The sequence below is a fragment of the Oncorhynchus masou genome, chromosome 18, assembly GCF_036934945.1.
Source record: "Oncorhynchus masou masou isolate Uvic2021 chromosome 18, UVic_Omas_1.1, whole genome shotgun sequence".
NCBI lineage: Eukaryota > Metazoa > Chordata > Actinopteri > Salmoniformes > Salmonidae > Oncorhynchus > Oncorhynchus masou.
This window is the reverse complement of record NC_088229.1, coordinates 3,713,088-3,728,585: the sequence shown is the minus strand read 5'-3', so window position 1 is coordinate 3,728,585 and position 15,498 is coordinate 3,713,088. Positions and strand designations below refer to the sequence as shown.

General features: G+C 44.6%; 1 protein-coding gene across 1 annotated transcript in view; it reads right to left on the bottom strand.

Moving 5' to 3' along the window:
- hcfc1b (host cell factor C1b) overlaps positions 1-2,924 on the bottom strand; it is a 55,626-nt gene extending 52,702 nt beyond the window's left edge. Inside the window, 2 exon segments of the mRNA XM_064922018.1 lie at positions 917-1,116; positions 2,668-2,924. Coding sequence (XP_064778090.1) covers positions 917-1,094 — 178 coding nt within the window. The 5' untranslated portion in view covers positions 1,095-1,116; positions 2,668-2,924.
- Between the last annotated feature and the right edge of the window lie 12,574 nt (positions 2,925-15,498).

Sequence of the window (15,498 nt, the reverse complement as noted above, 5' to 3'; positions counted from 1 at the left end):
CTTGAGTACTGTACCTTATAGAATATTAGCTCAAAAGCATTGCAGAGTTCTTGCACCTAAATATAAATAGTACCAGCACAGCACCTATTTCAGTCCTGGTCGATCACTGGCAATAACCTGCTTAACTCACGACTGTCAAAGGCCACAGCCTGTTCGTCTATTTCATTAATTGAAATGACTGGAATTCTACCAAATATGCCAATATGTAAAGTAATTACTGATGCTGCACCACTGGCAGACCATAGAAATCAATTGATGCCAGTGAAAGGAATGCGTTGTTTACATTTTTTGTTGTGTTGCACACCCCTTGAAATGACCATGAGTGTGGATTTTCACAAATGCACGCTTATTAAAAATGCAGAACATAGATTAAATCGTCAGTTTATATTTTATATTTATTGTGCAGTTACAGAGGTTTTGTTGATGATATGACGTGTTTGTTTTAATTTAACCCGCCATTTCTCTTTGCAGTTTCCCTCCAATCTCCACTGGGCGACTTCGGTTTTGCCAAAGGCTTCGCAGCTCAACTGGGTACCATTAGCCATATAACTAGCGAGCTAGCTTCTGGTCCCATTAAATTTCACGGCACGTGAACACTGGCGCATGATTGCCTTGCAACAATATATGAGCAAAACAGGAGTCAAACACTTTAAACCACCTACTTACTCACTGTCACAACCACAGAGGTACATTGGTAATTGACTATGTTGAACGACCATTGCCTAAGAGGATAAAAGCAATAACTACTTGTTGAAAATATTTGTGCTAGTTAGCGCTACAGCCCATGAAATGGCTAACTAGCACAAATTAGCCGATGGGCAAGTTCGTATCCAATTGCTAAAAAAAAATGTTAGCTAGGTAGCATAGCAAATACTTTATGAACAATACCGAATGTATAAACAAAGCATCATCTTACCTGTGTTATACACATGCAGTTCATCCACAATTCCTTCATTGCCACCCCCGAAAACGACCATCAATTCTTTAATTGCAACTGCACGATGTCCGTGTCGGGGCCGAGGGACAGGGCCGGACCAACCCAACACCCGCTTCCACCGTGGCTGCAGAACTGAGCCAGAGGTCCCAGATGTCATGGTGCCGGTAGATTCAGTTTCTCTTTGAGAAGGAAGTTAGAAAAAAAATGTCCAACTTGAAAAGCTTTCCAATATAGCTAAAATGTCTAAATGTATAATAATGCTAAGCTAACGAGTTAGCTAGCATCCGATAGGACTAGCCAGCTAACGTTAACTGACAACAAGCTAACAGTAGCTGGCTACGGTAACGTTTAAACGTTACACAGGATTTTTAAAAACCTCGCGTCCTACTAAAATACTGCACTCAAACACAAAATATAGTATCGAGATTTTGTATACGTTGTTCCCAGTTCAAGACCACTTGTATATAATTGTATAGAGAATATAAATATGTCCAGGTTGTGGTTGCTAGCTCGCAAGTTTATTTAGCCAAGAAGAAGCACAAAAAAAACATCTATGGGAGCCGCCATTTTAGCAAACAAGACGCCGAGAATAAAATTATGAAACGTAGATCCGGAAACATGAAAATGTACAGACATCAAAATTGTGGAACTCTTGACACACAAATATTATTTTTTTGTTGTTGTTGTTGTACTAATCTCTTCAAAAATTGACGCTTTAATTTTCTGTGTTGTAGAGTTATATTTCCAAGGAAGCAAAGCGGTGCGATTCGATGGGTGCCGCCATCTTGTAGCCAACAAAACTAAACAAACCATCCAGAAAACAGCCTGACTAATAATACAAATATTAATTCAGCTGGCTCCTGAACCTGGTTTGCTTGTTTAATCGTTTCAGATACCTTTAGATTAATATATGTACCCAATGTCGATTATAATGTGCAAGACACATTATGATTGAACATTATTATCCCGGGAGAAATACTATTGCATATTCATGCTATTCATGCTTCTTCATGAGCAGAAATTATTTATCAACTTGTTTCAGTCTGTAAACCTTCAAGTGTCATAAGTAATTGTAATTTTACAGCCAATGTTTATTGGTGTTTAGTTTTGTTGCACTGTGATGGTAACAACCTAGCTTTCCAGACCAAAAAAAAAAAAAGTCATGCCTTTCTGTTCTGGGTGTCGCCATTTTGACATAATTAAAAAGCTACAGCAGTGAAAAAGCTACACTAGTATCTTGGTGAAGCATATTTGCTAGTGAGCTAGCTAACGTTAGCGGATGCTGCAAATTAACATTAAAAATAACGTTACTGATAGATTATACAAGACATTCCAATACAAACCAGATAGCTAAATGGCTAAGCTAAATAGCAAATAGGCTAACAGCTAATTTCTTAGCTTGCTAAAATGTTAGCTTTCAGCTTGGAGGCTACAGCTAACGTTAGCTTGCTAATATCCTTCTTGACCAATTAAAAACAGAAGTTGGTTATAAAATGAAGAACAACCTTAATAAATCCTAACATGATAGAATCATTTAACGAAATTAAGTTTTACTTCTTTATTAAACGTCTCTTTCATTGATGCATTCATAGCAATAAGTTATTTTTTTGTATTAGCCTTGCTAGCAAGCTAGCTAGCTTCCCTCAAGAAAAATGGCGGAGATAACGTTAGCCGTCACAATAAAACGCGAAAAAAAGTTAGTCGCGTTATCGTTAGCACATTATACTTACTCGTAAACTGTAACTTTAATCCCCAAAAAAGTATCGAGAGCGGGACTCAATTTAATAATTTGAACCCGGGATAATTCTAAATAAAAATGAGAAAAAGCTACATGTTCTCATGCCGCCCAGGAAGCCGCCATTTTCTCATCCGCCTCAAACACCGCTTTCCATAAACCGACAGTGGAGAGATGTCGAGCACGGTGTGGCCACTGTCACAAATTCTCACTGATTACATGCTACAGAATGGTTGGTGGTCAACTTCTAAATTCAAAAATCATATATATATTGCTCATTCAAAGACAAGCTTGATAAGACCACTGAACCTGGAGAAACGATTGTCATTCTGGCAAACTGCATGCTACTGTAGAGTAGGCTATGTAGCCATATTATTGCGTGAAGAAAAAAAAAATACAATGCAACTGTGACACAGCCATCATCCCACTGCTGACACCAATGCAGCAAATTGAGGGAAAATATTATTACAGCTGGCTCCCACGACAACAGGTGGCAAAGGTTGACAGGACACGACATTGCATGAGCCAAGTGTCACTCAGACTTATATCATTAGATGACTACTGACCTAGTTTGATCATAAAAATAAATGTGCCCGAGGACCCTAGGACAGTTGAAGGCCTGTTCCCCAAACATGATCAAGTACATTGTGGGTCATGTTTAAAAATAAAGAATAACAATTGATTTACTCTTGATAACAAAATCATGACATCAGACAAATAATTCACATTAATAGCTAAATAACTCTACTTTGTTAATTCGAGCAGTGAGTTGCAATCTACTGCAAAGATAGCCTGCAGAGTTCTGTCCTACTATCCAGGTCTGTACCCAAACAATTTGAACTTCTACTTTTAAAAATCCAACTCTCTAAAAACAAATCTCTCACCGTTGCCGCCTGCTATAGACCACCCTCTGCCCCCAGCTGTGCTCTGGACACCATATGTGAACTGATTGTCCCCCATCTATCTTCAGAGCTCGTGCTGCTCGGTGACCTAAACTGAAACATGCTTAACACTCCAGCCATCCTACAATCTAAGATTGATGCCCTCAATCTCACACAAATTATCAATGAGCCTACCAGGTACCACCCCAAAGCCGTAAACACGGGCACCCTCATAGATATCATCCTAACCAACTTGCCCTCTAAATACACCTCTGTTGTTTTCAACCAAGATCTCAGCGATCACTGCCTCCTTGCCTGCATCCGTAATGGGTCAGCGGTCAAACGACCTCCACTCATCACTGTCAAACGCTCCCTGAAACACTTCAGTGAGCAGGCCTTTCTAATCAACCTGGCCCGGGTATCCTGGAAGGATATTGACCTCATCCCGTCAGTAGAGGATGTCTGGTTATTTTTTTTTAAATGCCTTCCTCACCATCTTAAATAAGCATGCCCCATTCAAGAAATTTAGAACCAGGAACAGATATAGCCCTTGGTTCTCTCCAGACCTGACTGCCCTTAACCAACACAAAAACATCCTATGGCGTTCTCCATTAGCATCGAACAGCCCCCGTGATATGCAACTTTTCAGGGAAGTTAGAAACCAATATACACAGGCAGTTAGAAAAGCCAAGGCAAGCTTTTTCAAGCAGAAATTTGCTTCCTGCAACACAAACTCAAAAAAGTTCTGGGACACTGTAAAGTCCATGGAGAATAAGAACACCTCCTGCCAGCTGCACTGAGGATAGGAAACTCTGTCACCACTGATAAATCCACTATAATTGACAATTTCAATAAGCATTTTTCCACGGCTGGCCATGCTTTCCACCTGGCTACCCCTACCCCGGTCAACAGCACTGCAACCTCCACAGCAACTCGCACAAGCCTTCACCATGTCTCCTTCTCCCAAGTCAAGTCAGCTGATGTTCTGAAAGAGCTGCAAAATATGCACCCCGACAAATCAGCCGGGCTAGACAATCTGGACCCTTTCTTAAACTATCTGCCAAAATTGTTGCCACCCCTATTACTAGCCTGTTCAACCTCTCTTTTGTGTCGTCTGATATTCCCAAATAAGCAGCTGCGGTCACCCCCCTCTTCAAAGGGGGGGACACTCTAGACCCAAACCGCTACAGACGTAAATCTATCCTACCCTGCCTTTCTAAGGTCTTCGAAAGCCAAGTCAACAAACAGATTACCGACCATTTCGAATCCCACTGCACCTTCTCGCTATGCAATCTGGTTTCAGAGCTGGTCATGGGTGCACCTCAGCCACGCTCAAGGTCCTAAACGATATCTTAACCGCCATCGATAAGAAACAATACTGTGCAGCCGTATTCATTGACCTGGCCAAGGCTTTCGACTCTGTCAATCACCACATCCTCATCGGCAGACTCGATAGCCTTGTTTTCTCAAATGATTGCCTCGCCTGGTTCACCGACTGACTACTTCTCTGATAGAGTTCAGTGTGCCAAATCGGAGGGCCTGTTGTCCGGGCCTCTGGCAGTCTTTATGGGGGTGCCACAGGGTTCAATCTTGGGCCGACTCTCTTCTCTGTATACATCAATGATGTCACTCTTGCTGCTGATGAGTCTCTGATCCACCTCTATGCAGACAACACGATTCTGTATACTTCTGCCCCTTCTTTGGACACTGTGTTAACAACCCTCCAGAGGAGCTTCAGTGCCATAAAACACTCCTTCCGTGGCCTCCAACTGCTCATAAATACAAGTAAAACTAAATGCATGCTTTTCAACCAATAGATGGCTGCACCTGCCCGCCTGTCCAACATCACTACTCTGGACGGTTCTGACTTAGAATATGTGGACAACTACAAATACCTAGGTGTCTGGTTAGACTGTAAACTCTCCTTCCAGACCTCACATCAAACATCTCCAATCCAAAGTTAAATCTAGAATTGGCTTCCTATTTCGCAACAAAGCATCCTTCACTCATGCTGCCAAACATACCTTAAAACTGACCATCCTACCGATCCTCGACTTCGGCGATGTCATTTACAAAATAGCCTCCAATACCCTACTCAATAAATTGGATGCAGTCTATCACAGTGCCATCCGTTTTGTCACCAAAGCCCCATATACTACCCACCACTGTGACCTGTACGCTCTTGTTGGCTGGCCCTCGCTTCATACTCGTCGCCAAACCCACTGGCTCCAGGTCATCTACAAGACCCTGCTAGGTAAAGTCCCCCCTTATCTCAGCTCGTTGTTCACCATAGCTGCACCCACCTGCAGCACGTGCTCCAGCAGGTATATCTCTCTGGTCACCCCCAATACCAATTCCTCCTTTGGCCACCTCTCATTCCAGTTCTCTGCTGCCAATGACTGGAATGAACTACAAAAATCTCTGAAACTGGAAACACTTATCTCCCTCACTAGCATTAAGCACCAACTGTCAGAGCAGCTCACAGATTACTGCACCTGTACATAGTACATAGCCCATCTATAATTTAGCCCAAACAACTACCTCTCCCCCTACTGTATTTATTTATTTTACTTGATATATTGTATTTACTTCACCACCATTTTTTTTTTGCCTTTACCTCCCTTATCTCACCTCATTTGCTCACATTGTATATGGACTTATTTTTCTATTGTATTATTTATTGACTGTATGTTTGTTTTACTCCATGTGTATCTCTGTGTTGTTGTATGTGTCAAACTGCTTTGCTTTATCATGGCCAGGTCGAAGTTGTAAATGAGAACTTGTTCTCAACCTGGTTAAATAAAGGTGAAATAAAATACATTTTTTTTAAATACAGTAGACTTTCTATTTTAAGTTGGGGGTTTTTCGAACTCTTAGGCTATTTGTAACTGGCATATTTCATGAAAACCTTGACATACATCGTACAAATACAAATCATACATTTTTTAAAATGATCTAAAAGATACATTGTGAATACTAAAACAGGATTTTATACAAATTGCGAACAATGCTTTGGTGTTGAGAACTAGTGATGTGTTGTGGCCTAGGGCAGGGTTTACCAAACCATTTTGTGTTTTTTTTTGTCCTAGAACTACACAGCTGATTCAAGTAATTAAAGCTTGACGATGAGTGTAGTTTCACTGATTCCCAACTGTATGCTTCAGTATTTTTAATTTAATGGAAAATACTCCTATACTGTTTGCTACTAAACATTTGCTTTGCTCTTCCAGAACTGACTTAGATAAAAGCCCAAATGTCGTGCAGTGTGACACACAGACAACTCTGTGTCCGTATGTATTGCAGTGTGTTCTGGGCCGGTAAGCTAGTTTTATTTTTTAATTATTACACTTTTTTTGTGACAATTTCAACACATAAAACAATAGAACAATTATTATTATGATTTCTGTCAAATCCCCGTAGGCTTGGATGTTAGCTGTGGGTTTAGGTTGGTCTGGATGTGTTGGCTTGACTATATGGCCTCTCCTGAAAGGTAGTCAAGCTCATCGCTTTCCTTTGGTCCTCCGCTTGGTGGTTTCATCTCAGCATCTGAAAGATCAATGAAAGCCAAAAACTACTTACAGGGCCTTCAGAAAGTATTCAGATCCCTTGACTTTTTCCACATTTTGTTATGTTACAGCCTTATTATATAATGGATTAAATACATTTTGTTATCTTCTAGCCTTATTATATAATGGATTAAATACATTTTGTTATCTTCTAGCCTTATTATATAATGGATTAAATACATTTTGTTATCTTCTAGCCTTATTATATAATGGATTAAATACATTTTGTTATCTTCTAGCCTTATTATATAATGGATTAAATACATTTTGTTATCTTCTAGACTTATTATATATTGGATTAAATACATTTTTCCACCTCATCAACACACAATATCTCATAATGACAAATCAAAAACAGGTTTTTAGAAATGCTTGCTGATTATTTTTTGAATTACTGAGTAAAGGGTCTGAATACTTATGTAAATGTTATATATTTCCATTTTTTTTATGCACCTTTGGCAGCGATTCCATCCTCGAGTCTTCTTGGGTATGACCCTACAAGCCTGGCACACCTGTGTTTGGGGAGTTTTTCTCATTCTTCTCTGCGGATCCTCTCAAGCTCTGTCAGGTTGGATGGGGAGTGTTGCTGCACAGCTATTTTCAGGTCTCTCCAGAGATGTTCGATAAGGGTTCAAGTCCGCGCTTTGGCTGGGCCACTCAATGACATTCAGAGACTTGTCCCGAAGCCACTCCTGCATTGTCTTGGCTGTGTGCTTAGGGTCGTTGTCCTGTTGGAACGTGAATCTTCACTCTCGTCTGAGGTCCTGAGCGCTCTGGAGCAAGTTTTCATCAAGGATCTCTCTGTACTTTGCTCTCTTCATATTTGCCTTGATCCTGACTAGTCTCCCAGTCCCTGCCGCTGAAGCACACCCCCACAGCATCATGCTGCCACCAACATTCTTCCTTTTGGCAAACTGCAAGCGAGCTGTCACGTGCCTTTTACTGAGGAGTGGCTTCCGTCTGGTCACTCTAACATAAAGGCCTGATTGGTGGAGTGCTGCAGAGATGGTTGTCCTTCTCGAAGGTTCTCCCATCTCCACAGAGGAACTCTAGAGCTCTGTCAGCGTGACCATTGGGTACTTGGTCACCTCCCTGACCAAGGCCCTTCTCCCCCGATTGCTCAGTTTGGCCGGGTGGCCAGTGTAACAGTATAATTTTAAACCGTCCCCTCGCCCATACCCGGGCGTGAACCAGGGACCTTCTGCACAGATCAACAACAGTCACCCACGAAGCTTCGTTACCCATCGCTCCACAAAAGCCGCGGCCCTTGCAGAGCAAGGGGAACTACTACTTCAAGGTCTCAGAGCAAGTGACGTCACCGATTGAAACGGTATTTAGCGCGCACCGCTAACTAAGCTAGCCATTTCACATCCGTTACACTCACCCCCCTTTTGACCTTCCTCCTTTTCCGCAGCAACCAGTGATCCGGGTCAACAGCATCAATGTAACAGTATAATTTTAGACCGTCCCCTCGCCCATATGTCAATGCTGCAGACGTTTTTTGGTACCCTTCCCCAAATCTGCGCCTCGACACAATCCTGTCTTGGAGCTCTACGGACAATTCCTTTGACTTCATGGCTTGGTTTTTGCTCTGACATGCACTTTGAACTGTGAGACCTTATACAGACAGGTGTGTGCCTTTCCAAATCATGTCCAATCAGTTGAATTTACCACAGGTGGACTCCAATCAAGTTGTAGAAACGTTTCATGGATGATCCATGGAAACAGGATGCACCTGAGCTCAATTTTTGAATGCTTATGTAAATAAGGTATTTCTGTTAACTTTTTTTGGTAAATTTGCTAAAAATGTTTTTGCTTCTCATTATGGGGTATTGTGATGTCATTATGGGGTATTGTGATGTCATTATGGGGCATTGTGTGTAGATTGATGAGGGAAAAAAATATTTGATCCATTTTAGAATGAGGCTGTAACGCAACAAAATGTGGAAAAAGTCAAGGGATCTTAATACTTTACGAAGGCACTGTAAATGCATATTTAAAAACAAAAAATGTCATCATGCCATTAAACAATAATACCGTTATTACAGTTAAATTCAAGTTCAAATTGTGAAATGAAAGAGCAGCTTACAAAGTTCATCAGAGGAAAGCAGCTCGCCGGTCTGTATTCTGCCTTCCTCACAGAGCGCCATCTTGTGGAGGAAAAGCTCTTTGCACGCATTAACAACTATTTTTATTTTTATTTTAACTAGGCAAGTCAGTTAAGAACAATTTGTTATTTTCAATGACGGCCTCGGAACAGTGGGTTTAACTGCCTTGTTCAGGGGCAGAACGACAGAGTTGTACCTTGTCAGCTCAGGGATTCAATCTTGCAACCTTTTGGTTACTAGTCAGGCTTGCCCTCGCTCTAACCACTAGGCTACGCTGCTGCCCCTATTCCATGGCTGGGCAAGCCTGGCAGGGTTATTCTAGAGAGAGGGCAAGCCTGGCAGGGTTATTCCATAGAGGGAAAGCCTGGCAGTGTTGTTCTAGAGAGGGCAAGCCTGGCAGGGTTATTCTAGAGAGAGGGCAAGCCTGGCAGGGTTATTCTAGAGAGGGCAAGCCTGGCAGGGTTATTCTACAGAGAGGGCAAGCCTGGCAGGGTTATTCTAGAGAGGACAAGCCTGGCAGGGTTATTCTAGAGAGGGCAAGCCTGGCAGGGTTATTCTAGAGAGAGGGCAAGCCTGGCAGGGTTATTCTAGAGAGGGCAAGCCTGGCAGGGTTATTCCATAGAGGGCAAACCTGGCAGGGTTATTCTAGAGAGGACAAGCCTGGCAGGGTTATTCTAGAGAGGACAAACCTGGCAGGGTTATTCTAGAGAGGACAAACCTGGCAGGGTTATTCTAGAGAGGGCAAACCTGGCAGGGATATTCTAGAGAGGGCAAGCCTGGCAGGGTTATTCTAGAGAGGGCAAGTTTGGCAGGGTTATTCTAGAGAGGGCAAGCCTGGCAGGGTTATTCCATAGAGGTCAAGACTGGCAGGGTTATTCCATAGAGGGCAAGCCTGGCAGGGTTATTCTAGAGAGGGCAAGCCTGGCAGCGTTATTCTAGAGAGGGCAAGCCTGGCAGTGTTATTCTAGAGAGTGGGACTATGTTAGGTAACTGGTAAGGTAGAACATCTGTTAACCAGTGGCAACACGGTTGGATTTAGAACAGAGAGGTACACAACTCTTAGGTTTTGAGGAATGCAGTCAGGTTATGTTGTTTTTAGTTGTGGCCATTTAAATCAATGACTGGTTTATACCTGGGAAAGCAGGGTTACCTCTGAAGGGCACATCACAACAAAATGTTTTGAAACTGAGTAAAATGTGTTTTTCTTGGACATGTCCAGTCTCTGTTTCAGTCCACTTTCTTCTATTTTTGTGGCAAATGAACACAACCAAGATGTTTGGTCCTCTCTGGGGGCACTGAACGAATTAAAACTAAAATCATCCTGACTGCAACCCTCATGGAGATGAGCTGTGAACCCTGACCCTGGGCTATGAGATATCTGATGATGAGTATGGTGAACTGGAGCGTAGCCAACTGACTAGTCTAAGACCAACCATAACTGTTCCCCTTGTCCCAGAGGCCCCACCACATGGAAAGGAGGTCTGGGGGTCTGCTCTCGTGTCACTATGGGGGAGATGGGAAGGAGGACAGTGTATGGGTGAATAGGGCAGTGGTATGTATGTGTCTTACAGTGGACCGACACATCTTTGACAGAATGTCTGATAAGGAGTCAACGGCCTTGTCTCAGGATGGTAAGTTGGTGGTTGAAGATATCCCTCTAGTGGTGTGCGGGCTGTGCTTTGGCAAAGTGGGTAGGGTTATATCCTTCCTGTTTGGCCCTGTCCAGGGGTATCATCGGATGGGGCCACAGTGTCTCCTGACCCCTCCTGTCTCAGCCTCCAGTATTTATGCTGCAGTAGTTTATGCGACGGGGGGCTAGGGTCAGTTTGTTATATCTGGAGTACTTCTCCTGTCCTATCCGGTGTCCTGTGTGAATTTAAGTATGCTCTCTCTAATTCTCTCTTTCTCTCTTTCTTTCTTTCTCTCGGAGGACCTGAGCCCTAGGACCATGCCTCAGGACTACCTGACATGATGACTCCTTGCTGTCCCCAGTCCACCTGGCCGTGCTGCTGCTCCAGTTTCAACTGTTCTGCCTTATTATTATTCGACCATGCTGGTCATTTATGAACAATATATAACAAAAAATATCCTAGACCACCTTTACTCCACACACAGAGATGCATACAAAGCTCTCCCTCGCCCTCCATTTGGCAAATCTGACCATAATTCTATCCTCCTGATTCCTGCTTACAAGCAAAAACTAAAGCAGGAAGTACCAGTGACTCGCTCAATAAGGAATTGGTCAGATGAAGCGGATGCTACACTACAGGACTGTTTTGCCAACACAGACTGGAATATGTTCTTGGATTCATGCAATGGCATTGAGGAGTACACCACCTCAGTCATCGGCTTCATCAATAAGTGCATCGATGACATCGTCCCCACAGTGACTGTATGTACAAATCCCAACCAGAAGCATTACATTACATTTACATTTAAGTCATTTAGCAGACGCTCTTATCCAGAGCGACTTACAAATTGGTGAATTCACCTTCTGACATCCAGTGGAACAGCCACTTTACAATAGTGCATCTAAATCATTTAAGGGGGGTGAGAAGGATTACTTATCCTATCCTAGGTATTCCTTGAAGAGGTGGGGTTTCAGGTGTCTCCGGAAGGTGGTGATTGACTCCGCTGTCCTGGCGTCGTGAGGGAGTTTGTTCCACCATTGGGGGGCCAGAGCAGCGAACAGTTTTGACTGGGCTGAGCGGGAACTGTACTTCCTCAGTGGTAGGGAGGCGAGCAGGCCAGAGGTGGATGAACGCAGTGCCCTTGTTTGGGTGTAGGGCCTGATCAGAGCCTGGAGGTACTGCGGTGCCGTTCCCCTCACAGCTCCGTAGGCAAGCACCATGGTCTTGTAGCGGATGCGAGCTTCAACTGGAAGCCAGTGGAGAGAGCGGAGGAGCGGGGTGACGTGAGAGAACTTGGGAAGGTTGAACACCAGACGGGCTGCGGCGTTCTGGATGAGTTGTAGGGGTTTAATGGCACAGGCAGGGAGCCCAGCCAACAGCGAGTTGCAGTAATCCAGACGGGAGATGACAAATGCCTGGATTAGGACCTGCGCCGCTTCCTGTGTGAGGCAGGGTCGTACTCTGCGGATGTTGTAGAGCATGAACCTACAGGAACGGGCCACCGCCATGATGTTGGTTGAGAACGACAGGGTGTTGTCCAGGATCACGCCAAGGTTCTTAGCGCTCTGGGAGGAGGACACAATGGAGTTGTCAACCGTGATGGCGAGATCATGGAACGGGCAGTCCTTCCCCGGGAGGAAGAGCAGCTCCATCTTGCCGAGGTTCAGCTTGAGGTGGTGATCCGTCATCCACACTGATATGTCTGCCAGACATGCAGAGATGCGATTCGCCACCTGGTCATCAGAAGGGGGAAAGGAGAAGATTAATTGTGTGTCGTCTGCATAGCAATGATAGGAGAGACCATGTGAGGTTATGACAGAGCCAAGTGACTTGGTGTATAGCGAGAATAGGAGAGGGCCTAGAACAGAGCCCTGGGGGACACCAGTGGTGAGAGCGCGTGGCGAGGAGACAGATTCTCGCCACGCCACCTGGTAGGAGCGACCTGTCAGGTAGGACGCAATCCAAGCGTGGGCCGCACCGGAGATGCCCAACTCGGAGAGGGTGGAGAGGAGGATCTGATGGTTCACAGTATCGAAGGCAGCCGATAGGTCTAGAAGGATGAGAGCAGAGGAGAGAGAGTTAGCTTTAGCAGTGCGGAGCGCCTCCGTGATACAGAGAAGAGCAGTCTCAGTTGAATGACTAGTCTTGTAACCTGACTGATTTGGATCAAGAAGGTCATTCTTAAAACACACCCCTGAGAAGCCATGGATTACAGGCAACACCTGCATCGAGCTAAAGGCTAGAGCTACCGCTTTCAAAGATCTTTTTAGCATTGAGCTAAAGGATCGTGCTGCCACTTTCAAGGAGCGGGAGACTAATCCAAACTCTTATAAGAAATCCCGCTATGCCCTCAGATAAACCATCAAACAAGCAAAGCGTCAATACAGGATTAAGATAGAATCCTACTACACCAGCTCTGACGCTCGTTGGATGTGGCAGGACTTGAAAACTATTACAGACTACAAAGGGAAACCTAGACACAAGCTGCCCAGTGAAGCGAGCCTAACAGACGAGCTAAATGCGCTCCGAGGCAAGCAACACTGAAGCATGCACGAGATCACCAGCTGTTCTGGATGACTGTGTGATAACGCTCTCGGTAGCCGATGTGAGCAAGACCTTTTAAACAGGTCAACATTCACAAAGTCGCTGGGCCAGACGGATTACCAGGACGTGTACTCAAAGCATGCGCGGACCAACTGTCAAGTGTCTTCACTGACATTTTCAACCTCTCCCTGACCGAGTCTGTAATACCTACATGTCTCAAGCAGACTACCACAGTCTCTTGCCCAAGGAAGTGAAGGTAATCTGCCTAAAGGATTACCGCCCGTGGCACTCATGACTTTAGCAATGAAGTGCTTTGAAAGGCTGATCATGGCTCACATCAACAGCATCCTCATGGACACTCAGACCCACTCCAATTCGCATACCACCCCAACAGATCCACAGATGACGCAATCGCAATCGACAAGAGGACTACCTATGTGAGAATGCTGTTCATCGACTACAGCTCAGCATTCAACACCATAGTGCCCACGAAGCTCGTAACTGAGCTAAGGACTCTGGGACTAAACACCCCCCTCTGCAACTGGATCCTTGACTTCCTGACGGGCCGTCCCCAGGTGGTGAGGGTAGGCAACAACACGTTTGCTCCACTGATCCTTAACGCTGGTGACCCTCAGGGGTGTGTTTTAAGTCTCCTCCTGTATTCCCTCTTCGTCCACGACTGTGTGGCCAAACACGACTCCAACACCATCATTAAGTTTGCTGACGACACAACAGTGGTAGGCCTAATCACCGACAACGATGAGACGGCCTATAGGGAGGAGGTCAGAGAACTGGCAGTGTGGTGCCAGGATAACAACCTCTCCCTCAATGTGAGCAAGACAAAGGAGCTGATCGTGGACTACAGAAGGTTGGCCGAACAGGCCCCCATTAACGTCAACAGGGCTGTAGTGGAGCGGGTCGAGAGTTTCAAGTTCCTTGGTGTCCACATCACCAACAAACTATCTTGGTCCAAACATACCAAGTCAGTCGTGAAGAGGGCACGACAAAACCATTTCCCTTTCAGGAGACAGATTTAGTAATGGTCCCCAGATCCTCAAAAGGTTCTACAGCTGCACCATCGAGAGCATCCTGACCGGTTGCATCACTGCCTGTTATGGAAACTGCTCGGCATCTGACCGTAAGGCGCTACAAAGGGTAATGTGAACGGCCCAATACATCACTGGGGCCAAGCTTCCTTCCATCCAGGACCTATATAATAGGCGGTGTCAGGCGGTGTCAGGGGAAAGCCCATTTTTACTCAGGAACGTTTCTTGGGATACTTTTGATGTGTCAAGTGGGCGAGATGCGCAGTCTGTGTTTGACTTCAAGAATTTTGAGACGTCTTGAGTTTAACTTCGTAGAGAAACTCGTTGTCCAAACCTACGATGGCGCAGCTGTCATGGAATGTCTCTGCTGTTAGTATTTACAGCTAAGTCCCCCACCTGTTCAGTGATTAAAAGAGGTGATGAATACTCCACTCCACTGCCATCTCAATCCCCCGACATGAACTGAAACCATGTCTCATGTGCCCTCTCATCCACTGGCACATTGAATGTTACCTCTACCAATCACTGTGAGTACCACTATCAATGTTCTCCTTTATTTAACTAGTTAAGAACAAATTCTTATTTTCAATGACGGCCTAGGAACAGTGGGTTAACTGCCTGTTCACTTATTGTACACTTATTTCACAGAGCTCTGCAATCTCTTCAACCTCTTCCCATAGTTCTCCATAGTAACCCTCACTTCTGTAATGTGTCTGTAAGGGCACCTACTAGAATCCACAGCACCTACTAGATCCACAGCACCTACTAGATCCACAGCACCTACTAGATCCACAGCACCTACTAGATCCACAGCCCTTCCTGTAATGTGTCTGTAAGGGCACCTACTAGATCCACAGCACCTACTAGATCCACAGCACCTACTAGATCCACAGCCCTTCCTGTAATGTGTCTGTAAGGGCACCTACTAGATCCACAGCCCTTCCTGTAATGTGTCTGTAAGGGCACCTACTAGAGCCACAGCCCTTGCAAGTTCAAGAGAGCTTGATTGGAGCATGTCAGAAAGACATTTGGCATCACCAAGCACTTTAC